The sequence below is a fragment of the Chlamydotis macqueenii genome, chromosome 1 (assembly GCF_036417535.1).
Source record: "Chlamydotis macqueenii isolate bChlMac1 chromosome 1, bChlMac1.mat, whole genome shotgun sequence".
NCBI lineage: Eukaryota > Metazoa > Chordata > Aves > Otidiformes > Otididae > Chlamydotis > Chlamydotis macqueenii.
In genome coordinates, this window is record NC_141556.1 from 113577273 (window position 1) to 113600883 (window position 23611).

Genomic DNA, 23611 nt, shown 5'->3' on the forward strand with positions numbered 1-23611 from the left:
CAACACCCCCAAGGCCTTCTCCTCAGCGTTGCTCTTAATCCACTCTGCCCAGCCTGTATTTGTGCCTGGGATTGCCACGACCCAGGTGCAGGACCTTGCACTTGGCCTGGCTGAACTTCATGAGGTTGGCACGGGCCCACCTCTCCAGCCTGTCAAGGTCCCTCTGGATGGCATCCCTCCCTTCCAGCGAGTCGATGGCACCACACAACTTGGTGTCATCGGTGAACTTGCTGAGGGTGCACTCTATCCCACTGTCCATGTCGCCGACAATGATGTTGAACAGGGCCAGGCCCAACACAGACCCCCGAGGGATGCCACTTGTGACCAGTCTCCACATGGACATCGAGCCATTGACCACCACTCTCTGAGTGCAGCCATCCAGCCAACTCCTTATCCACCGAGTGCTCCATCCATCAAAGCCATGTCTCTCTAGTTTAGAGAGAAGGATGTAGTGCGGGACAGTGTCAAAAGCTTTGCACAAATCCAGGTAGATGATAATCCATTGCTTGTCCCTCGTCCACCCATGCTGTGACCCCGTCATAGAAGGCCACCAAATTGGTCAAGCACAATCTGCCCTTGGTGAAGCTATGCTGGCTGTCACCAACCACCGCCTTGCTATCCATGTGCCTTAGCATGGTTTCCAGGAGAATCTGCTCCATGACCTTGCCAGGCACAGAGGTGAGGCTGACCGGCCTGTAGGTCAGCCCAGGTCCTCCTTGTTCCCCTTTTTAAAATTGGGGCTTATGTTCCCTCTCTTCCAGTCATCAGGGACCTTTCACCAGACCACCACGGCTTCTCAAATACAGTGGCCAGTGGCTTGGCAACTTCATCCGCCAGTTCCCTCAGGACCCGCGGATGGATCTCATCAGGTCCCATGGACTTACGCGCCTTCAAGTTCCTCAGATGTTCCCGAACCTGCTCTTTGAGTATAGTGGGCAGTTCTTCATCCTCGCAGTCCCTGCTTGTGCCTTCCACAGCTTGGGTGGCGGGACGGGAGCCCTTATTGGTGAAGACTGAGGCAAAAAAGTCATTGAGTACCTCAGCCTTCCCCATGTCCCAGGTAACCTGGACACCGGTTTCCTTCCGGAGGGGGCCTACATTCTCCTTGGAGCTTCTTTTGTCCCCTACATAACATTACATTTTCTTCAATTCTGCACTAAAAATAGACTGCTGTGGAGATACTGCATATATAGAGATACTTATAAAAATCCAGACCACTGTGCATCCATTCCAGATGGCCAAGAAACATGTGTGGAGCTGAGCAACTGAGCATGCCACACAGCCTCTGCCAGCTAAAGGCAGCACAGATTTCAAAGGAAATGGGCAATTCCAAAGCATCCTGGTTTAAGCAGACCACAAAAGCCACTTAAATCCAGTAACAGAACACTAAAATTTAGTTATAACTTGGATTGTCTGTGGAATTTTAAGTTCCTGGTTTGGAAACTGCACTGTTTAAACATCAGGACAGATGCACCCCAGCTAAGTTAGCAGATGCAAATCCTCCAAAGACAAGACATTTGCAACCCCATACTAAAGTGGTAATAGGAGAGTGCCAAAGTGAGTTGCTAAAAAGATCACACTTTTACTTTAAGGGTAGCTAGTCTGGCTTTAACCACTTCCTTCAGTTCAAGGCATCTTCCAGGAAATCAACCATTTGCTCAAGTTAATAAATTTTTTTCTACCTTTCATCATTCATTCCTACAGAGTATCATCTGCTTGACTGACAGACACTGCAGGGAAAGGCACTATGTGGGGAACAAAAGTCTGTACTTAATCTATTTCTATCTGGCTGGACATATCCTCACCACCAACAACAAAAAAAAAGGCTCCATTTCACCCAGAGTAGCACAGGCTGTGCTAAACCTATGCCATCTAGTGCAGATGCACGCAGTAAGTACCTATTTAAATTTAGAGAGCAGTTACAGCATGACCTGCAGACCACGGCAGTAGATACTCATGTCTGAGCAACATTATGTGCTTCCATTATCACCCTGCCTTTTAAACGAAGCCTTAAAGCCGACAGCACATTAGCTATTTTTGCAGACTATGTCTCTGTTACACACCGCCTTCTTTGTGGCACTATAACTAATTCACTGGAAACTGCCAGACGTGGACTATACATTGCAATATTCACTGTCCTGCTTCCTGGCATTAAGTGGATAGCTTCAAAATGGATCAGCTTTACGTCAAAGCACCTCTCTTGGAGCCAGACTTGGCAGTTTTGCGTTTAGTATATGACTTTGCTCCAGGTTCCAAATGGAGATTACACTGATTTTTAAACGTGCTGCTTGAAAGCTTGAAGCATCCAAGGGAACTGTAATAAAATTTATATCCGTGTGATCGGCTCAGAAATACTGCGGTAAGATCAGCAGTGAAATGATTTTAAAGTTTCAGTCCATTTTTTGAATTGAAAGAGATCCAGCTCCCAAAAACCATAACTGGCCACCATAACCAACACCAATCATGACGCTAACTGGTCGAGTCAGCAGTAGGACTGAAAAGCAAATGCCGTTTCTGCTCAGACGAGGGAGGATAGGACAGGATTACCACTAGGAAGGTGACAGTCCTCCGATCTCCTCCACCACAGCCCATGAAGTACAGCATGAAACTTTCTACTGATTCCCTGGGAGCTGAACTGGGACCCAGGTTACAAACCAAGCAGATTTTAAAAGAAGTTCATTACAAATGAAACAAAAAAAAAACCCAAAGATCTACATGGGTTATAGCAAATCCATACACTCTCAGCACGATCACTTGTACTTGCAAAATAACGGTATTTTAAACGACACTTTGGCCCTAGAAGAAATGTTATACATGCCTTAACATAAAACTACTCTGGTTCCCAGCTAAACACAAAGGCTTTCAGAAACTTGTACCCGTGCTGGAAAGATCACTTACGTTCAGACATCACTATGTATTTTGCAGTAGATGCTTCGTTCTCATGGCCTGTTCTTTGTGATAATTCACCAGCAGGCTATCTAAAAGCACATCCCCTCCTCCCTTGCTGGCCCCACTAGAGTACAATGCCTACTTCTCCTCCTCTTCCTCCTCGCTGCCCTGATGAGCTGGGGTGGGAGGCCTTGGGGTGGGTAGTCACCTCCACATGGGCACGGGTGAGCCGGGCACACGGAAGAGTGAGCTGCCTTTCCACATGCTGCTCATGCAGCCAGAGTGCCAGCAACCTGGCAGAAAGAGGAGATGATTCACGAGACGGCTTAGGCCAGTTTCTCACACCCTGAAAACAGGCCAGGCTTCCAGAAGGAGGAATTATTTGGTGGATGATGTTCCTCCACAACCCCTTTCAGCTCCCAGATTCTGCAAGTTGCTCTGCAAGCCAGAAGAAGCATCCCTGGGAACTGGTGCTTATATCTGGAGGATGACAACCTCTGCTACTCCTTTCCTGCCTCTCCTTGAGCACAAAGCACCCCTGGAGGGGCCAGATATGCTCCACCACCACCCCTCATTTCTCAGACCGGCCTGCAGAGCCCTGCTGCTACCTTTGTGAGCACCTCCAGACAGACAGCTTACCATGAACTAATACAACTATGTACAGTAAAGCAAACCGATCACTTGACAGAGCTATTACATGACAAAATGCCGGCAACAACTGATTTGCCAGGGGATAATCAAACACTTTGTGGACCTAAAATGAAGCAAAACAGTAAATTCACCCTGATTTTGTGTGGGAGAGGTTTTAAGTCAAGGCAATGTCTTCTTAAAGTTCTTAGATCTGTGCAGTAAATCAGGGGGAAGGCACTCCTCTTCAGCAGGCTCCGGACAAATTTCTAGAGCTCATTTACTGTACAAAGTTGTATGGTATGACATCCTGTTTCACTAAGAGAGGGAAGAATGCCACAAAGACACTACACTGATAATGCACTGCTACAATGATTGGGCTCCAATCATGATTTCGATCTATTTTATTTCAGATATTAAAATGGCACACGTGAACCATACATCAACCATCGCTGTGCATGTAGACCAGAGGCATTTATTACCAGTCCAGTTCTACAGCCTCAACAAGATTCCTATTGACTTCAAGACAAATCAAGCTGGCATTTTCACGTCCATTGGAAATCTTTTTTCAGACTGCAGAAATTAAGCCTGAGACAGATACATAAAGGCAGATTTTAATTTTTTTTTAAAGACAGTTTTGGAAACATCTTGCTAAAAATACAACAAAAAATCCTGTTTCCTAGCTCAAGTAGAACACTGCTATGAAAAATATGCTAAGTAGCTTAAGAGACTGAACATATTGGTGCTGAAATCTATTTCAAACAGGATAGAGCTTATTTTCACTCTCTTCTTGGCCTTTACTTGAGAAGATGCCCGAAAATCTAGGTATTTAGTATTACATCTGATGGTACTAATTCAAAGGAGTTTTTTTAACCTATATTCAACTATCAGAGATCACAGCGCAACCCAAACCTCCCCTCCTTCCCCCATCATGGACAGCTTTCAGAAACAGGAATGCAGTCACATATGATTAGGAGTTTATTTCATGGTTCAGCAGAAATAATGTAAAGGTGTTAGTGGAAAGTATGGAAGGATCAAGAATGAGAGTAATTGAGCAAGCAGAGAATGCAAGGGCTGAGGTGTGTGTCGTTTTTGTTTTTTGTTTTGTTTTTTTTTTTTTTTTAAAAAAAAAAAAAAAGAAAAGGAAAGATGCATGAAAGACCAGACTAAAAAGCCAGGAAGTAAGTGCACTGAAGTCAGCATACACAAAGACATGCGGTTTTCCAGTACAGGGGGTAAAATTCTGGTCATGGAAGGCAAGCATCCCAAAAGCCAGGAGTGACTCCACAGGAGTCACCTGCAGAAAGTCTGTGTCTTTTGAGGCCTCCCAGAGCCTTTCCTGTGGAAGAAAGCCTCTTGCTGGAGACATGAAAATGGGATCTGTGACCCCTAAACACTTTTGAACATAAAGGCTGGAAAGCACTTTGTTATGTTTTTAATTAGGTTACATAGATCATTTTTCATGGTATTGTCACTGAATTCCTGAAACACAATAAAAATGGCACTTAATTAGAATGCTGAAATTTTCATTGCCTTTTCTTAACGTGCTGACATCACAGGAGAACACATTTCGTTTGTGTTCAGAAAAGTTATGCCACATAAAACAGGAAATAAAAGCATCCCTGCACTGCTTTGCTAGTTGTTGTTTGTTCTGGCCAGGAGGCACCGCCTCTGCAAGGAGAGGGCACACTCAGTTCTCCAGCCCTTGTGCTTCTGGTTTGAGCTATCCAACTAATATTTTGCCTGGCACCAGCTACGATGAGTCAGTAACAGCTGGGAAAAGGCCAGCAACATATTTCATATGAGCTGGTAAAGAATTTTAGCCACCAAAGGCCCAAGCCACTTAGAGGTCTGAACCACCCCCATAGCAAGATCATGAGGAGATCTTTTGCGCTACTGCATGCAATATGCACAAGGGGGCAAGTTTAAATCTGTAGAGAGATATACAGCCCCTATACATAAAAAATGTCTCCTTGGAAGGAAAACATGAATGTTACAATCGCACTTCTCTGTGATAACCATGTAATTGAAGGCTGCACCACAAACTATACAAAAGAGGAACAAATTAAGGTCACAGAAACCCCTGTAAATCTGTCATCTGAGAACTTCCAGAGTGCATTCATTTAAAATGTATCTTTCTCGCACACACACATTTAGGACCACGGATTTTGCATTTACATCCTAGGTCCTGACTGGAATTGGAAAATTTTCAGTGCTAGGACTAATCCCTGAAGAACCTCACTGCAAACAACCCTCATTATTCAGTAATTCTTTGCTGCCTCCACTTTTTGACTTGTCAGCCAGTTCTTAATCCTTTTAACTTCTTAATGAAGGAGTAGTTACACAATGGTGGTGTCCCATGGAAGGTCACCAATCTGTCCCTTGAGAGCGCTTTCCTGGCACATGGCATGGAGATAAGGGCTGGGATCCTGCTCACGGGGACAGACAGCCCTGGGACACACACACCTTCTGGGAGGATGGGGCTCCCAGCCTGGGAGAAGCAGGAGCAGGCATTTAGGGCTGAGGAGTAACACCGCTGCAATACATAATTTCCTCTGGAGAGATGTCCAGCTTGCAGCTGAGCTCCCGGGACGGAGGCAGAGAGAGCTCACACCCAGGGGCTGCAGCCCAACTTTCCTCAGGACGGCTGATCCGTGCCCAGGCGCATCCCTACAGTACAAGAGGCACAGCATCATCACCCCAGGAAGAGCAGCGATGACACTGGGCCTATGCAAAGAAGAGAACGGAGAGCTTTCTCCTCCAAATCATTCTGGACTTGCGCTGGTTAAACTGCACTTTCTAGCCCAAACTGCTTTTACTTTGGCTCCTGGGCCTGTTTGGAGCTGCTGCAGCAGAAGAGCAAATGCCTGGCAAGGGGAGCTCTTCCAGGAGATGTGCTCGTGGCCCAGGCTTTTGTGCTGTGGCAGCCATCGTGAGGGCTTTCCAGTCCACCGGCAAGCCAGGCAGGTGGGACAGACAAAAAATAAAATCAGCTGGCTATTTTCTGAGGAAGAAGCAGCTAAAAACCACAAGAATAAAAGAGGACTGGAAACACTTGGCCTCAAAACAGGGGCCAATTTGAAGTTCAGCCTCAAGCAACTTCTTAAGTAGGTCAGAGCACAAAACCCAAAGCTGAAGATTTTAATTTACAGAGCGAGAAACCTCCAATCCCTGTTTTATGGCACAGGCATCTGGATAGAAAGTTTTGTGTTCTCCTGTGAAGACAATATAAGGATTTTGTTGACAATACCAAGGAAAAAGGTACTTCACACACCTGAGCACAGCCAGAACAGCACAGGGAATCCTCACGGTTGCGGAGCTGCTGCAATGCTCTTCTGGATGGGCCAGAGACAGCCCAGAAGATTTTGTTTGCCAGTTTTGGAGGAAAATCTCATAGCTCTTCTCATGCTGGATCACATTTTCAGCCAGTGCATGTCAACATAAATAATGTGACTTCAGGATTTTTCCCAGTTAATTGACAGTTTGTATCTCGTGACACAAGTTGGGGAAGAAAAAAAAAAAAAAGTGATAAAAGTATAGCAACAAGCACACCAGTGGTGCTGTCAGTTATGAAGGAGCCGTTAGTTCTGGTAGTTACTAAAACCATTCAACGCAAGTGACAGATAACAGTCATAAATCAGCTGACTTACTTCACATATCCACACATCCAGTGTTTTTTGTGAGCACAGCAAGTATTCAGCCTGGAAAAACAACAGCATCTCATTACAAAGCCCTATCAGCAACTACTGCAACATACATTTAATTATTGACACATAACGAAGCCAAAGTGAAAACCCTCACTTGAGGGGTAGCTCCTTCAGATTTAAACAACGGCTGCTAACCGGTAACTTGCTTTCCAGTGGCTGGTCTCACAGAGCAGTAATCGCTTTTATATTAACTAAAAGAGGTACTGCATTTTCCCTCAACGCAAGGGCTGTATGCCGATGGGGTGGCCTTGGGAGCCTACTGGGAAGGTGCAAGAGGACACCCGTGCAGCAAGAGCACGTCCTCACCACTCGCAAGGCCCCTGCACCCCCCCGTCAAGGTCCCAGCACCACAGGCAGGTCAGGGAGGACGAAATGCAGGTGTCCACCAGTGATGGGCAGCAGGGTCAGGCACCCACTGAGCAAGCATGCTTGGGGGAATAGCTCATAGCTACCAAGGTGCAACTTGCCCTTTTCCTTCAATTATGGAGCACAAATGCCATGAGCAATTCTCCTTTAAACCCCAGTATACAATGAGGCATAGCAAGAGAGTACCAAGCAGCAGTTTTCCATCTTTGATGCAGCCCTGCAGTCTGAGCAGCTGGAAGCTCCTCAAAAGGAGTCCCAGTGATTTTCTGCACATGCGAGCAACCTCCCCATGTTTTAAGCGACTAGAACTTCCAAGTAACCCAACTTCTTCGCAAAAGAGATGAGTCAACTTTTAATGAGAGTCTAACCTAGTCATTGCAAGTTCCTGGAGTTATTTGGGACTGCAAGTAGCTCTGCGATGACAACAAATCTTGTCGCTTAAAAAAAAAAAAAAGACTCTCCCCTCCAAAGTTGCTTTGTAATGTGCCAAATTGAAGTGAAGTCAAACAGGGCTGTTTCCCTAGCAGTGCACGGGCCAGCTGACACTCAAGAGGTGATTGCCCATGCTAGATAAACAATACTGATTATTGTCTGCTGCGCAGATGTCAGCCTGGAGGTCAGCTTGTAAGTAGCTGCTGTCAGCTTGTGACTGAAGAGGAATATGGGAAAGAGACCCCATACCTACCAGCTTGCTGACAGTTTCAAAATGTTTGATCAGCTCAGACCCAAAAGAAAACAAATTCTTACTTCTGTGGCTAATGCAGAAGGACCTTCCTAGGTCATTAAATCCATCCCCTGGACATGCAGCCATGGCCATTTCATGAGCTCATCACACTTCCTCATGCACCTGCTTCAGAAGAAAAGATGACTGGGGAGGGGTGAGAGGAGCAAGCAGGAAAAATTTCCTCTCCTGAAGGAGAATATGGAATTTTAATGCGAAGTAAATTATGTTAGAAGACAGCAACAAGTAAGCTTACCAAATACAGTTGTTAAATATCATAGCTCCCCTCCTAATCTCAGCACATTATCTTAACGTAGCATACTATTTGAAACATACAGCAGACTTGCCACTATGTTCACAGCACCCCTGTCATAAGCAATTTTGGAAGCATTATTGTCAAACTGACATTTTTTTACATTTCTGTAAATATGCTAATTCAATCATTAAGTTTTGTTCAACAATCGTGAAGGCTCAGGAACACAGAGATCTTGTGCTTTACTTTAGATAATTTTAAATGTTGTTGAAAATTGAGAATGAGGGCCATAACATTTCATCCATCCCCCATCCCCTTGAAGCTCTATTCTTTCGCTCTCCGCTGGAATTTAATATCAAGTTATCCCTGCAAGGAGCCACAGGAGGAAAGCAATGCAAGGTAAGCAGACAGGCGACCCTGTCATCCATTTTCATAATTTCAGTTTATGTAAATCGGCCATCTATTTCCAAGCCAAACACAGGGTTATTGCCATGGACTGAACAAACAATATTAGCTTTCAGCCATGTAAATATATTAGCTGTCACCAGACACAGCCTCACTGAGGTCTTTGGGGACTAGGACCACGCAGCATAGCAAGTGGTCAGCACACTGCAGCGCCCCAGAGCAGAGACATCGGCAAACAGAAAGACAGACACAAATAACTGTTGTCTTAAACGAATGCAACGTTTGCACATGAGATGTTTTGACAAAATAGGTTTGTGGGAAGGCTACCAATTACTTTGATTAGATTAACACCAAGGTTTCTCACTCACAGCTGAGGGCATTTTTGTGCTGGACGTGGCACACAAGACCCCTCACACGCAAGACCATTCTCCATCCCAAGAGGTTTTCATCTGAATATGCTTATCCATAGCATATTCAATGTCTATATTCAGACATCAAACTTTGGCTCTGAGTAATCAAAATTCTGCCCAAAACCCACATAATTAATCTTTACTTCTGGTAGTTTATACTGCTTTTAGGACTGAGGAGCCATCACCAGCAGGAGTCCACGCTGTGCGGATGGCAGACGGGCAATGACGCCCAGCCACTGCTGCCTTGCCTGACAGGATACTGTGAGCGTAAGACTGAAACAACTGACAATTACAAATGTTTTGAAACCCTTGGAAGCTAATATGCTATACAAGTGGAAAGCAAAGACAATTATAAAGAAGCTGTATTCTTTACACACAATACCACACTAACAAAATTCTTGTTACTCTTCCAGGAAAATCTCAAAGATTCCAAGAGATGTATTTCAACAAGGTCTTGTACAAAATACTATTAAAGTTGCTTTAGTCCCAAGAATGAAAAACTAAGTGTTAAATTTAAGCTGGCTGCTTATTTTCTCTCCTCTTGGTTTACATTTCCAGAGCAGCAGATGAGGAGAGGCCTAAAAGGATTTGATACAAACAAAAGAATTAAGAGCTGCTGTCGTGTACTCTTTAAAGACCGTCATATTATAAGTGCTACTTATACCTAAGTAATTAATTTTGGGTCTCTCCACTGCTTGCCCTCCATTTATGAATTCTCCTCAGTCTGATATCAGAATATTTCTGTTTCTCCACACTTACGGGTCTATTGCAGAGGCATCATATGAGAACAAGCACTCTGTGGTGTTCCTCCCTTCTCCCCGTTCACCACCCCAGACAAAATCATAGAGGCCAGCCAGCCTGGAGTGCTCCTGGCAAGGGGGTCACACAGGCTCCACGGCACCTTGAACTCCTAAAGCCAAGTGCTGTCAACAGGCGCCACCGATGTGTGCTTCAACAATACAGATACCAGAACGGGACTGTAAGGTCACCGGTACTCTAGATGGCTTTAGTGCTGTCAGAAAATGGCAAAGGAGAATTTCAAAAGAACACTGATTATAAGATAATAACTGTGTGTATATATACATGTATATACAGAATACACACCATGTAGAAAAGAGAATAGGCAGCAGCTGCAATCCCCTGCCCTCTCCTTGACAACCTTCCTCTCCTCCCCAGTTTATGTTACCTTATCCAGTGGGCTGTAAACTGCTCCTAGGGGACTCTGTCCTCTGAAGTGCCAGACATCCACCGGTGAAGCTGCTGCCTACCCCTCCACACCACTCTCCATCCAAGGCTAACTGCTTCCTTCTTGTCCCAAATGGTTATTTCTATTCCGTTCCTTTCACTGGGGAGGAGGAGGAATTATCAGCACTGAGGGGAGGCAAAGAAAGGGAAGGAGGGGACACTGCTTACATCCAGGGCCTCTCCAACTCCGCTATTGAAAGGAAAAAGTCAAATACACAGACAGAACAGCAACAAGCAGTACCGAGAATCAGACCAAAACTGCAGCTGATGTAATAGCATAAGCACAGACATTTGGGACTGCATTTTAGGTTATTCCTAGTTTACTAACACTGGTGCCCTATGGGCTGCTCAGCAGATGGAAAGAGCTACAGGGCAGCAGTACCCTAATTATACCTTCATTAGATCACCTTGACCCTGGACTGTATGAAAGACTGGAGTAGAATTAATTTGCACTGTGCCTTTACACCTCAGTAGCAGTGTAGCAAGTCCACAAGGCACCTAAAAATAAGGTTCACTGCGTCTTGGCTGATGAATAGATGTTTCAACAATAGCTGTAGATCCTTAGTACCTCTTGTGCTTGTGACAAACTGTACCATGGGCCTCAATAAAGAGAGAGAAGCTGGAACATTCAGCATTAAACCAAGTCTCCCCTGTGAGCAAAAGGAGTAACTCGATTTAATTACAGCAGTAAAAATCTCTTATCTGCGTGGACGAGCCAACAGAAGGAGACATGATGACGAAACATGCCTGCCCAGTCTGCGGTATTTGTGGCTCTCCATCCCATACTAAATACTTAGGTATAGAGTATGTCCCAGGGGAAATCTTGTATTTTACAAAAATAATTCATTACAGAACAAAAAAGGTTTTTATGATAGCAGAAGTTATTCTGAAAGTAAACATCACAACTTTTTATCTTTTTAAAAAAGAAAAAATAAATAATTCGAAAAACTTCACTGAATTTCTAAAGATTATATTAACTGTGGAACTTCTATCTAGTTTTGGTGATAAATCTCAAAGGAACTTGTGGCTGCCCTGTGAATTAATAGTTCATTTCCTTTAATTTTGAATAACTCACTTATATATGCCAAACTTTGTTTCTCTCCCTTAAAGAGGCACATTAAGATTAGACGGAGAGTTTATCTTTCTAGGACAATATTGTTCAAATATTGAATTAGTGCTACAGGTTTTATTTGGATTGGCTGCAATTACACTGTGCACAGCACCAAGGAGCCCTCTCGCATAGCTTCTGACCCAGAACTATCTTCATTAATAACCTTGCTCTGAGTTGCTGTGATTTTACTTACTACAGAGCAACCAGTACAAAATGCAACAGGCTAATCCCCTGAGAATCCTGTGAGCTTAGTGAAATCTCAGAATTAGCCAGTAAAATGGAAATTCTCCAGCTGGGGGTGGAGGAGGCATGTATGCACTGGATGTGCAGGGAGCAGGTGAGTCAGCTGAGGTGACATTTGTCCTGTGTACCTCATGACCCTCCAGGAGCGACACACCTTACGAAGCAGCACTTGAACTGGGAGCAAGGGAGTATGAAGTGGCAGCGAATGTGGAAGGTACTATGGTGATTAGAAAAGAAAAAAAAATGCTTTTTCCTAACACTTGGATTCAACAAGGTACTTGAGCTTACAACTTGTCCCATTAGAGCCAAGTGCATGAAATCCCCTCTGAAGTAATTAGCTTATTGATTTCAACAGGGTGGACATTATATCCATTGCATCTACTCACTGCCTTGAAGTTACAAACGCATTTAATGACTCTACTGAACTGGTGCCTAGCAGACTATGTGAATTCTCTCAAAAGCTCTGGATGTACAGATGACAGAACAAGGCTACAGATTCTTATCAAATTCAGAGGTGAACCTTTCCCCTACTTCAAAAAGGGAAAGGTGTTGGGAGAGTTATAAAATAACAGACAGAAGGTAAAATTCTTATGAAGAAAGGACAGTCCTCTTGTGATCAGCATAATCCCCAGGCTCAGTCTTTACGTCAGTCTTATTAAGTGTTAAGAAAACATTTATCTTTTACATGACTGAACCTTATGGGAAAATGCTACAGGCTTCCAAAACAGACCACTGCAAGTGATAAACACAAAATTATCTCTCCATTTCACTGAAAAATCTTTTCAAAATAAATAGTGCAGTATAAGCAAGCTAATTTCACTGAATTCCTTATGAATGTTTATTTTTCCCCCTTAAGAGTTTTCTGTAAGCCACAGAGAGCATTTCAGTGATTTATACCTTAATGCTTCTGTTTTCAGGCCAAATTCTAAGAATCCTCCAAATGAGAAAAACAAATGATCCACAGGGATGTCAACAACTCAAGTTTTAGCACAAAACGGTGCTAGCCTTTTTTCTTACAATTGAACTTGCATGTTTACAAAGACTCCCAGTTTTCACTAAAAAAGTATTCTAGTTCTTAAGGCTACCTACTAAAATAAAAAACTCCTAAACTTCCAAAAAACAATCAAATAAAAGAACACAGTCCCATTAGTCCCAAACATTTCAAAACAGTCAGGCATCAGGGAAAAAAAAAAAAAAAAAAAAAAAAAACAAAAAAAAAACGGTGGGAGACTTGAAGCGGGAGCTATGTTTTGAGAGCTGCTGTTTGGCAAGCAAAACATTTTCCTCCCATTTTGAGCTTCTTGTCACAACACAGGGTCAGAAATGAAAACACAAAGGGCTAAAGAAGAGGGACCCTGTGCTTTAATTCTAGTGCTGACGAGGGTTTCCTCTGCAGTCATTGTCAAGAGCAGATACTGCTTTGGTCGTAAATCTGATCGCACATTCTCCGCTGAAGGATACGAACTGGGACAATAGGCAAGGAACAAACAACTGGAAGTTCAAACACTTCGCAAAGGTCACATTTTTAAATACCAGCTCTCTCTTCAGCAGATCTTACAATGAAAATGTGGTTCTAGATCTTTCTCTAAGCTGTGGTTAATCAACTCCCTGCACAGAGAGAGCTGAATACCTCTCTTGCGGATGTTTTCCTAGGCTGAAGCACAGATAACGTGCTTCCACAGGTACTCCAGATGTTGAAGACCAACGATTAAAAGGATGAACTGCTGTTCACTTCTTAGACAAAATGAAAGGGAAGTGGTTTTAGTTTAATTATCAGAGTCTTGCCCTTGCTGATGACACGTTTATAACCAGCTCCCAGCACTCAGCACTAGCATCCTCAAGGCTCTGCTCTGTGTGCTCATTCAGGGAGACTCTCCTGAGCAGAAGCCACAACTCAAGCTGAATGGGCAAAATAATTATTGAACCAGGCCTTGGGCACACCTCTGGCATCACATCAGAAGTCACAGAGCCAGAAATATGAAATGGCAACAGCCAGGTGTCACAGTTCAGCCCCACTGGGCAGCTAAAATACCATGCTGGTACACGGCACTGGTAAGCTATCCCAGCTGTGTCCCCTCCCAGCTTCCTGTGAAAATTAACTCTATCATAGCCAGAACCAGGATATCAGCTAAATTGCAGTTTTACATATTGTCCCAAAGTGGTTCAATCACAGGAAATTTTCAACATTATATTGATAAAGATCACAATTTTATTTTAAGCAGAATACCATACAACTGTAGCGCAGACAATCCCCAACCCATATGCTGCCTCACATATTTACTGTGGGATGCCTGAAAGTGTCTAATTTGAATTATTTGGAATCTACAGTGAATGCCAAGCTTGCTGATTTTTTTTCTTTTTAATTCACTATGTACTCCAGAGGCTACACCTCTCTCTACATTCCTAACTCTCGTTAGGTGCACTCCTCCTCCATTCCCACCCTCCATCCCATATTCCCCTAACAAGTGAATCAGCTTATGGGATATTCTTCATTTCATGAACAAAAATGGCATTCTCTCAGGTCAGTTGCTTTTCTCAAAAGTACTACTGGATATAAAGTTCTTCATGTCAAATGCCACACTTAGATACACTACACACAGCTTTTTCTTCAATTTTGCAGGCTGAGGCAAGCACACAATTTTTATGCTAAATGTATTCTCTGCTGCTTTTCCTCCCATTCTCTCTGTCTGCCTTCCTTCCTTCCTGGCCACATTGTGCAACCTCTAAACTTAAAACAAAACAAAAAATCCACCCAAAAAAGCTCACCTCCTCCAACATACATTAAGTTCACTTTAATAATACCTGGTATTTTAGTTGTCACTGAACAGGCTGTTGCTTCCTCATTACTTCTGGTAAGATTTTTCCACCTACTCTCTTGCAAATCACCATCCACTACCTGTAATGAGAACAGAGTTCTCTGATTTTTTTCTTTACTTTTTCCTCCAGTTACTTTTGAAGTCCTTGGAATCACATGTTTTGTTTTGTTTTTCTAAATAAAAGTCACCTTAGAATAAGTAATTCTGAAGACGTTTACCAAGAAATTTCATACTCTTTGCAATGTAATGTAGCATCACTGCATCTTAGCTTTCTTCTTCTGCTCAAGCCAACATTCCAGTTTACTACCCTTAAAGACTTACCCAGGAAAATATAGACCAATCATCAGGGCTGAGTACTTTATGAGTGAGTTTTCTTAAATACTGTGGGCCAAATCTGGGTGTAAGTCCCTTCATTTCTGCTGAATATTCAACTGGCCCAGCAGTACTAATTTGAAAGAACAGCTGGACTATTTGTCTTCTTTGCTCCATTATTTACCTGGAATCTGGAATTATTTCACTTCAACTCACAGCTGCTGGCCATGAAGTGATCTGAAAGAGCAAAGGCAGCATCCGGAACCACTCCTGACAGCACGCAACTACTGACATCTCTGCCCCGGAGACCTCTCTGCAGCTCAAAAGTTACCTGTGGGCGACGATAAAGTCAAGGCACAATGTGGTGGAAAAGACTAAGCCGGAAATTAGCCCACAGAAAACCCACCAGGATAAGCACGAGGGCCAGACAATTTGGGCCCTCTCAGAAGCAAATACAAAGAGCACTGTCAGAAACACTCACACATACAAATTTGGGTTCTGCAGAAGAAATCCCTTTCGCACCAACTGCCACCTCTGAGGAGCTCTGGGGTTTGAGGCTGGAGCTGAAGGCAATAACCAGATGTCTCCAGTTCCTCTGAGAGACAGAAGGCAAAATGCTGCTGGTTGGTAAGTTAGGGAGAGACTGTTGTTGTGGGCAAACCTGGAACATCTGTCGTGGAGAAAACACGCTGCAGTTCTCACAGTCCCTAGCCTTGCAGCAAGCTGCAAAAGCAGATGCAGCACAGGGAAACTGAGAAAAGGTCAGTCACAAATGATTCAACAGCTTAGAAACCAGCTTCTGAGGAGGAGGGCAGTTCAAGTTTCTTGACTCAAAGGGCTGGAATGATGCTGAAGGCTGGGAAGGGTGCCTCCAAGCTTTCTTCTGGTGGGGAGTGAAAAGGTGGGCAGAAGGAACAGTTTGAGCACTCAAGCATCCCTGCACCTTTTCCTTCATCCCACAAACACAGTTCTGTTATGTAGCACAAGTCCAAACATAAATTTGTAATTTGTTGAAGAAAAAAACATTTTTAGAAGGGCTAACCATTAGGCACGAGATGCTGAGAAAATAAACAGGAGGAAATGCATACGCATCAGAGGAAATAATGAGAGGCTGCAGCTACTGAAAACTAGTAAGAAGAGAAATATAGCTGGAACATGAATGTTGTAACAACTGGCTCTGAAAGGGTATCATGAAGGGAGGGAGGATGGGGAAGGATGTGTTACTTTACATTACAGATGGTCATGGGATTAGAGATGACTCAATCACAGACCTTGAATGCTTACAGGTTATACCTGTAGTCCAACTAAGACAGAGTTGCTGGGAGATCTCTTACAGGCCCTGAAATCCTAATACTAGAGTGAGCTGATAACTCTGCATCTGCTCGTCATGTGTGGAAAGAAAAACAGGCTAATCACAGATGCACACAGCCTGGAGGATGTTTGCGGAAAACCTCCTCTGACTAAAGAAAAACTATTCCCTGGTGTCCTAAAAAGATGATGATTTCTTAAAATAGAAAATTCTAAAACCCTACATGGAATATCTCAATGTTGAATCTCATTTTAATGAGTGAAGAGAGTTAATTAATCACCTAAAAGCTACAAGGAACTTAAGTTTTAATGATCATGATCTAGTCACATTGACTTTGTTTTAAAATCAGTATATACACTATTGCCTGGTGTTTATAGTCTGTTTGCACAATTGCTGGCATATGGATCTAGAAAGAGAAAGTGAGAGGCATGAAACCAAATTGAGAGCTGTTTAAAAAGAACCTACTGCACACCTAAAGGCTTTTACAAAACTGCAAGGAGTTACGCTTGTGAAAAAAAAAAAACAAACATCCCGGAGAAGATAAAAAGCAGACACTTCAGAAAGACATGCAGATTTCTAAAGAACGGAGGGAGCAGAGAAATAGATGGCAAACAAATGAAGCAGCATAAGCAACCTCTAAAGAAGCAGAGGAGCCAATACAACACTGAGGACTTCTAACAGTGTTTAGAACAGTAAAAAGGCACTTCTGAAAGCACCCACGCAGACCAAGTCCATTGTTTGGTGTGGACAATAGGATCAGAAACGATGACACGGGAAAAGAAGGATATTTAAAGAATAGCATTGCGTGGAATTATCAGGACATCTAGTCTGTTGGATTAAAAATGGTTCTTTAAAAGATTTCAATGCACAGCTGTTAAAAGAAAGACATAAGCAGACAGGTCGCTAGTGGCCATTTCCAAACTCCAGGAATCATATCTTCTTCTAATGCAGTTTCATCGGTTCATCATTTGGGGGTGAGGCAAGATGAAACTTCTGCAGGAAAAAGCCTGCACATAAAAAAAAGACCAATATAGTGCCAACTAATAAAAAGAGAAGCTTATTCTTATGAGACATAGTGAAAGTCACAATAACACATTTTGCAGTGCAACTAAATGCAAGGTAGTAACCCCAGCAAAGATCAGTTTGCAGGCTTGAAGCATTAGACACGCTTTGAAGACTGTGACATAAGGACTTAGAGCTGTAACAAATTGCTAAGTTCATTTATGTCTTCTGTGATCATCACAGATAGCTGCTTCAAAACAGGTACTCAAAGAAAGATACAGAAAAAAGTAATCCTAGCAAGGCTCTGCCAAAACCCTGCGCTCCGCCCTGCCAGCCACACTTCAAGAAGGAAGTGAAAATACTAGAGGGAGCTCAAAGGAAGGCCAAAGAATTGACCCCTTGGCAGGGCAAAGCAAAACAAAGCAAATCTTACATGTGAGGCTGACGGAGTTCACCCAGCTCAGTGACAAGGTTGAGAGCTGTCATGATGACTATTTAGGGCCACATTTCAAACTCACAGATAAGTTAAGAGCTGACAGTAGGAATTTCAACCTTCATTACCCAGCAAAATTTCCCAGCAACGTTAGTAAATGAACCAGGACAGATAGTCAACTCATTAATTCTTGAAGTTTTCAAAATGAGATTACGCATGTTTAAAGAAGACACACCCAAAATAGCTTTTAAGAAGAAAAAAAAATTAAAAAAATCTATGGCTCAATCACTCAGAATGTCAGCTCAGAGGAGTATAATGACTCCTGACTGGTCTTTGAGTGTATGAATTGGAGTACTTAACCATAAAAAATTAGAAGAATCAAATGTCTCCTTCAAGACATGTTGTGGTAAACAGCAGTTGTAAGAGCCCCTCCAGTATTCAAAACCATTCAAATAAACATAAACCCTCCCAATGTGTCAGAGCCACTCGCACTCAGCTCTAATTCAATAGCTGTTTACATTTGTTAAATAAACATACAAAAGACTTGGTGTCAACCTGGCACTGAAGGCATGGTTTGAACATTTCAGCAGTCACTCTAAAGAATCCCCTGGTCAATCCTTTCCAAAGCAGAGCTCTGACATTAAGCTAGACAAATACCAGTGATGTTCACGTGGAAGTGAGAGATGAAATCCACTTGCTTTGTTGCTCTATGGAAAGCCTCCTTCTTATACTGTGATACCCTATGCTACTGTGTCCCTCATGCTTAGCTAACCACATGTGAGCTAGATAAGGTATTCAAAAACTGCACCTCCTTCCATGCATGTAAATGGGAAAGCAATTTTGGAATGAGAAAAGAAAAGAAAAAAAAAAAAAATCAAAGCAGACATTCCCTAGGTGAGTGGGGAAAAAAAATCACTTGTTATTCTCCAACAGTAATCAATCTTAAGTACATGCTTTTTTATTTCCAGAGGAATGAAAGATGCGGGTGCTTTATCATCGTTTTATTTACTTTAGCCCAGGAAGTGTCTGATCTGCTTTAAAAACTGTGGATCAATTCTGTATTAAAATTCCATCACTCTGCCTACTCCTTCAACGTGCTGTAAAATATGCTGAAGGGAACACTGGCATGTTCCCCAGGTACCATATCTAAAACAAAACCTGCAACAGAGGAGTCTTTTTTGAAAAAGCAACTACCACCTTCACACTCACTCCTTCCCAAGCACCAAGCAGACCGTATGACGTACCTCTTTTTCCTTTTCTGGTTTTAGTCAAGAATACAAACCAAAAATATGTCACAGACTGCATGTTAAAGGTTAAAGAAATTACTGCTGGTGCTGATGAAACACAAGTTAAGATGCCCCATCTTGAAGAATAACATTTTATGTTTTGTTTAGGCTTGTCCTTGCATACAAGTGTAATACTTATGGGCTGACATTTAAATTAAGCCCAGAGCCTAGAGTCAGGTCCACTAGCACACAGGCTTTTCTTCTTCCTCACTGACGAAGAGCTAGCAGCTGCCCTGGAGCCTACGTTTTTAATCATGAGTTTAATCCTCTGTTTTTCTCTAGATAGAAATAGTCATACTCACCCCATTTCACCTGCTGTGGCTTTTTTTATGCACTGTGAAACATGCTATTCATACTGCAGTATGTTAAGGGGTCAGATTACCCTCACCTAGAGTCTATTCAATAAATTCCACCAAAAGCCAAAACACCACTTGACAAAAACAAACAAGTCAATAAAAAGGAAAAAAAAAAAAAAAAGAAGTACTCAAAGCAAAAAGAATCTCAAATCCAAGTCATTTGAGCAGTGGTTTGACTCAGGTATTGTAGAAAAGCATTTCAACAAAAAACACAAGATTTCTATTCACAGTCCGGTTCATTTTAAGAGCTTGAAACAAAGTTCTCACCACCTCTAAAGTTTATGTCCACAAATTATATAACTATACACAAGCTAAGGACATAACTCTCAATTTTAGCAAGCTTTCTGGTATGCTTAAAAAACACATGCAACACAAGACTTTAGAGGAATATCGATGTTTGTTACCAGCAAGCAAAAAACCAAACCAAATCCAAACAAAAAAAAAAAAACGCAAATCTTGCCACTGTTTATTGCCAAAACACAGTTTCCTGCAACCCAATTTTACATCAAGTCCATGAACACAGGACATCAGTCTTCTTCTAAAGCACAAATATACTTACGAAAGGACATTCCCAATGTAGGCATAATATGAACAGCAGTAGGGAGTAGTCCCATCACAGCAGTAAGCTTTGCAGTCATTATCACACTGAGCCAGACAATCTTCTGCTGAATAAAAATAACGTTCATGCGGTCAAACGGCAGCAACAACAAAATGCTGTACAGCACAGCTTTAAAGAAAATGCAATCTAACAGTTTTATACAATCACAGGACTTCACTCGAGGCGCGACCTGACCCTGTAATCCACATGGCAGCCCATTCCCACTCACTCTGCATTTCAGTAGGAAGTTCAGTTAGGTGCTTTGCATATGGGTATTTTGTAGCTGGTTGTATCGGTTCCTTCTCATATTTAATCATTTAAAATTAAAAAAATAAGAGCATTTTGAAATGTCAAGACACCACGGATCACCTTTTTCCATTCCAGTAAGGAGTCCAGAGTGAAACCTGAGGCCAGGCTGCCTGTCTCGCTTGAGCTGCAGGAGAGGAGAAAGAAGCTGCCTGGGAACTGGCTGCCTCCCTGCCCTGCCCAGCCCCAGCCCGAGGGGGTAAATTAGAGCTGCCTGAGCCTCCCTCATGCCCTGCCAGCTGGCAGCAGCTCCTCTCGCTCCGCTCCAGAGCCATAGCCAGCATGGCACAACGTGGCACCCAGCACGGAGGCCAGCAGTGCCCTCTCTGCCCCTCTGCCAAAGACTCTCCTGCCCAGCTGGGGCCACAAACACTTCCAGGAGCAATGCTCTGCTGGACCAAGAAACAATGCAAACTGTGAAAGAGAAAGAGAGCTCTTTACAATTAAGAAATATGGGAGAACACACAATGTTTTATTGCTTTGAGAAGCTATTTTGAAGCTATCAACCTCTTGTCTCTGGGTACTGCCAAGGCACTGTAAAAGCATCCTGGTGAGTTCCACTCTTCCCAAATCTGATCCTCGACTCTCCTTCCCCACTGCCAGGACCTCAGTTGCAGTCTGGATGAACCCTAACACACCCCCTGCCCCAGACACCATCACCCTTGGTCACCTCTTCTGTCAGGCAAATGCACGCCACCACAGTGGAGACCTGAAAGCGAAGATAACCAGCTATGCTTCTGCATTCCCAATGCTCTGTGGCTCCCATTCCCCAGGCAGCAGATCACGCTAAGGGGTTCCTGCTCTCCCACACCCGCTACTGCCTTTCATCCGTGCCGGCCCAACTTTCAGGGTGCCAGGATCTGGGCAATCCCACCTTGTCTCAGCTGCTGGCATGCTCCCGTTCCCGCCCCACCTCTGGCTGCAAGTTTCCAGCTTGCACCAAGGTTCCTTTTTGCGCATTGACTGCACAGCAAACAGCTCGTGCTGCTGATCCATCCCAAAATCTTGATCTTGCTCATTAGATTTTAGCAGGTCAGCTCTCTGAACCTGCTCACACTTGGTCTCTGCTTGACAGCAAGTGTCAGCTGAGGGTGAGGGCCAGAGAGGGCTGTGCGACGCAGCACACGGGGTCACCTCACGCGGCTGTGCTCTAAACCTGCGCAATTACTCCTCTATTAAAGAACACACACGCACGAAAAAGTGGAACAACCGACCCATCAGGCTGAAGACCAGCCCCGGCCAACAAGTGAACCGGGGACAGCCGGAGGAATGGCAATTTCCAGAAGGAGAAGGGAGGCTGGCAACTGGCATGGGCCCCGCTGAGAAGAAGCAATGACCGTGGGCGACCGCCATGCCCGTGTGCAGGACCCCACCCATGCCACGGCTTTTCTACTGCTGCCCTTTCAGGACCTCCCCCTCCATGCCACCAAGCTCCAAGCTTTCTGGCTCTTACCCATTTTTGGCACCAGCACTTGGGCCTCCTCCAGCTGTGCCCCTACCGCGCCCGGCAAGCCCAGCCGCTCGGCCAGGAGCGAGGGCAGCAGCGGCCCTGTGGCTCCCGCTCCCCACCCGTGGGACACCTCACGGCACCTCTCCCGAAGGGCGCGGATTTCACCCCCCTGCAGCCCCCGGGGGGGACTCGCACACAGCGCGCCCCGCCCCGGAGAGGTCTCCTCAGGCGCCCCGGGGAGCTGCTGCCAAGTCCGGCTGCCGGTTCAGCCACCGACAACCAGGAACAGCCCCTCCGCCTGCCTCAAACCGCCGGGCCCCGCTACCGGCGGCGGGGGGCAGCGCGGGGGCCACCGCCGGGCCCCGGCCCCGCTCTCAGCCTCTGCCTGCGGCTTCGCGGCTCCCCCCTGCCCCGCGCCCCCGCCCGACCCCGCTGACCTGCCAGGAGGAGGAGAAGGAGGAAAGGGGGGAGCAGCAACCCCCGGGTGGGGCGCCCCTCAGCTCGGCCGCGCCGCCCCGCTGCCTCCATGCCGGCAGCGGGCGCGGAGCCGCCGACCGCCCCGTCGCGGCGCGGAGCGGGGGCGGGCCGGGGGAGGCGGCCGGCCGGGGTAGGGGGGGAGGAGGGCGGCGGTGGCGGGCGGGCGGCGCCGTCGGGGCCGGGCCGGGCCCGGCCCGCTGCCCCCCGCCACGCCGGGGCCGCCCCCGGGCCGTGCCAGCGGCGCCGTGGGTGGCGGCAGCGGGGCCGCCCCGTCGCGGCACGGCCCCTGGCGCTTCCCCGCCTCCCGCCGCCTTTGGCCGCTTGGGCCGGGTCCGTGGGGGTGGGAAGGGCTGCGCCCGTCTTCCTCCCGCCGCCGCGGCCGGGCGCTGCGCTCGAGGGGTTTCCCGCTGGGGTGAAACCCGTGGGCTGCGGTGGGCACCAGCCGTGCCGGCGGCGATGGCGGCCAAGCCGGGCAGAGTCCAGCCTGGCCGCCTCTGCCCGCCGCGATCTGCCGGAGCCGGCCCGGCCGCGGGCAGCCACGGCCTGGCCCTGCCCGGAGCACAAACCCCAAACGCCCCTGTCCCCCCGCTTCAGATTTGCCCTCACCAGGCCAGAACTATAGTCTTGTCTGAAGTATTTTTCAAGATTCGTTTTTTATAACGCCATAAATGCTGCCATAACTAACCCTGTGTGAGCAGTCACGCGGACGGGGGCCGCAGAGGCCGAAATATTTACCCCGCGGCCTCACGAAGCAGAAGGGTCAGCTCTGGCCTCGCAGGAAGAGCTGCAAGCGGAGGAATGCCCTTTGAAAGGCTGAAGTATGCACACAAAAATGAGAAACATCCACAGGTGTTTCTGCTCATAAAGGGCTTCCTGCTACTGGCAGCTTAGAGGGGAAGGTGACACAGAAACATACAATGACATTTTTTAAAAGGATTTAGCTATTCTACACTGATGACAACAAAACCCCAAACCACCAAGCCAAATCACTTGAAAACTGGTTGTTTTGTTTATCAACGCACAGCTGAGAGTTTTTTCAAATGTGTGCCAGAACCTGACCGTCAGCATAGAAAAACAACTTTTCATGTTTTTAACTGCCCTGCAGTGTGTATCCCTCGGTTTATGCAACAGCCTGAATTAAATGTATGAAAGGAAATTTCAGTTGTATGTTGGCTGCTGAGAGTAAAACTCGGATCAGGTGGGTAACTCAATTTCAAAGGAATTGCATCTGCTCCCTGTGTCTTATCTGGTCACAGGCCACAGTTTGTCCCTGAACAAATCCCTGAACC

The 23611-nt window shown here is 45.3% G+C and overlaps 1 protein-coding gene across 3 annotated transcripts in view; it reads right to left on the bottom strand.

Moving 5' to 3' along the window:
• CYYR1 (cysteine and tyrosine rich 1) overlaps positions 1-22500 on the bottom strand; it is a 59441-nt gene extending 36941 nt beyond the window's left edge. Inside the window, exons 1-2 of one of the 3 annotated variants that reach the window (XM_086764196.1) lie at positions 22283-22500; positions 20051-20156 (exon numbers count right to left, since the gene is read on the bottom strand). In XM_086764196.1, coding sequence (XP_086620322.1) covers positions 20051-20156; positions 22283-22373 — 197 coding nt within the window. In that variant the 5' untranslated portion in view covers positions 22374-22500. Of the gene's footprint in view, positions 1-20050; positions 20157-20458; positions 20492-22282 lie in introns of those variants that run through there. The other 2 variants (XM_086764202.1, XM_086764209.1) reach the window with 2 other exon arrangements.
• Between the last annotated feature and the right edge of the window lie 1111 nt (positions 22501-23611).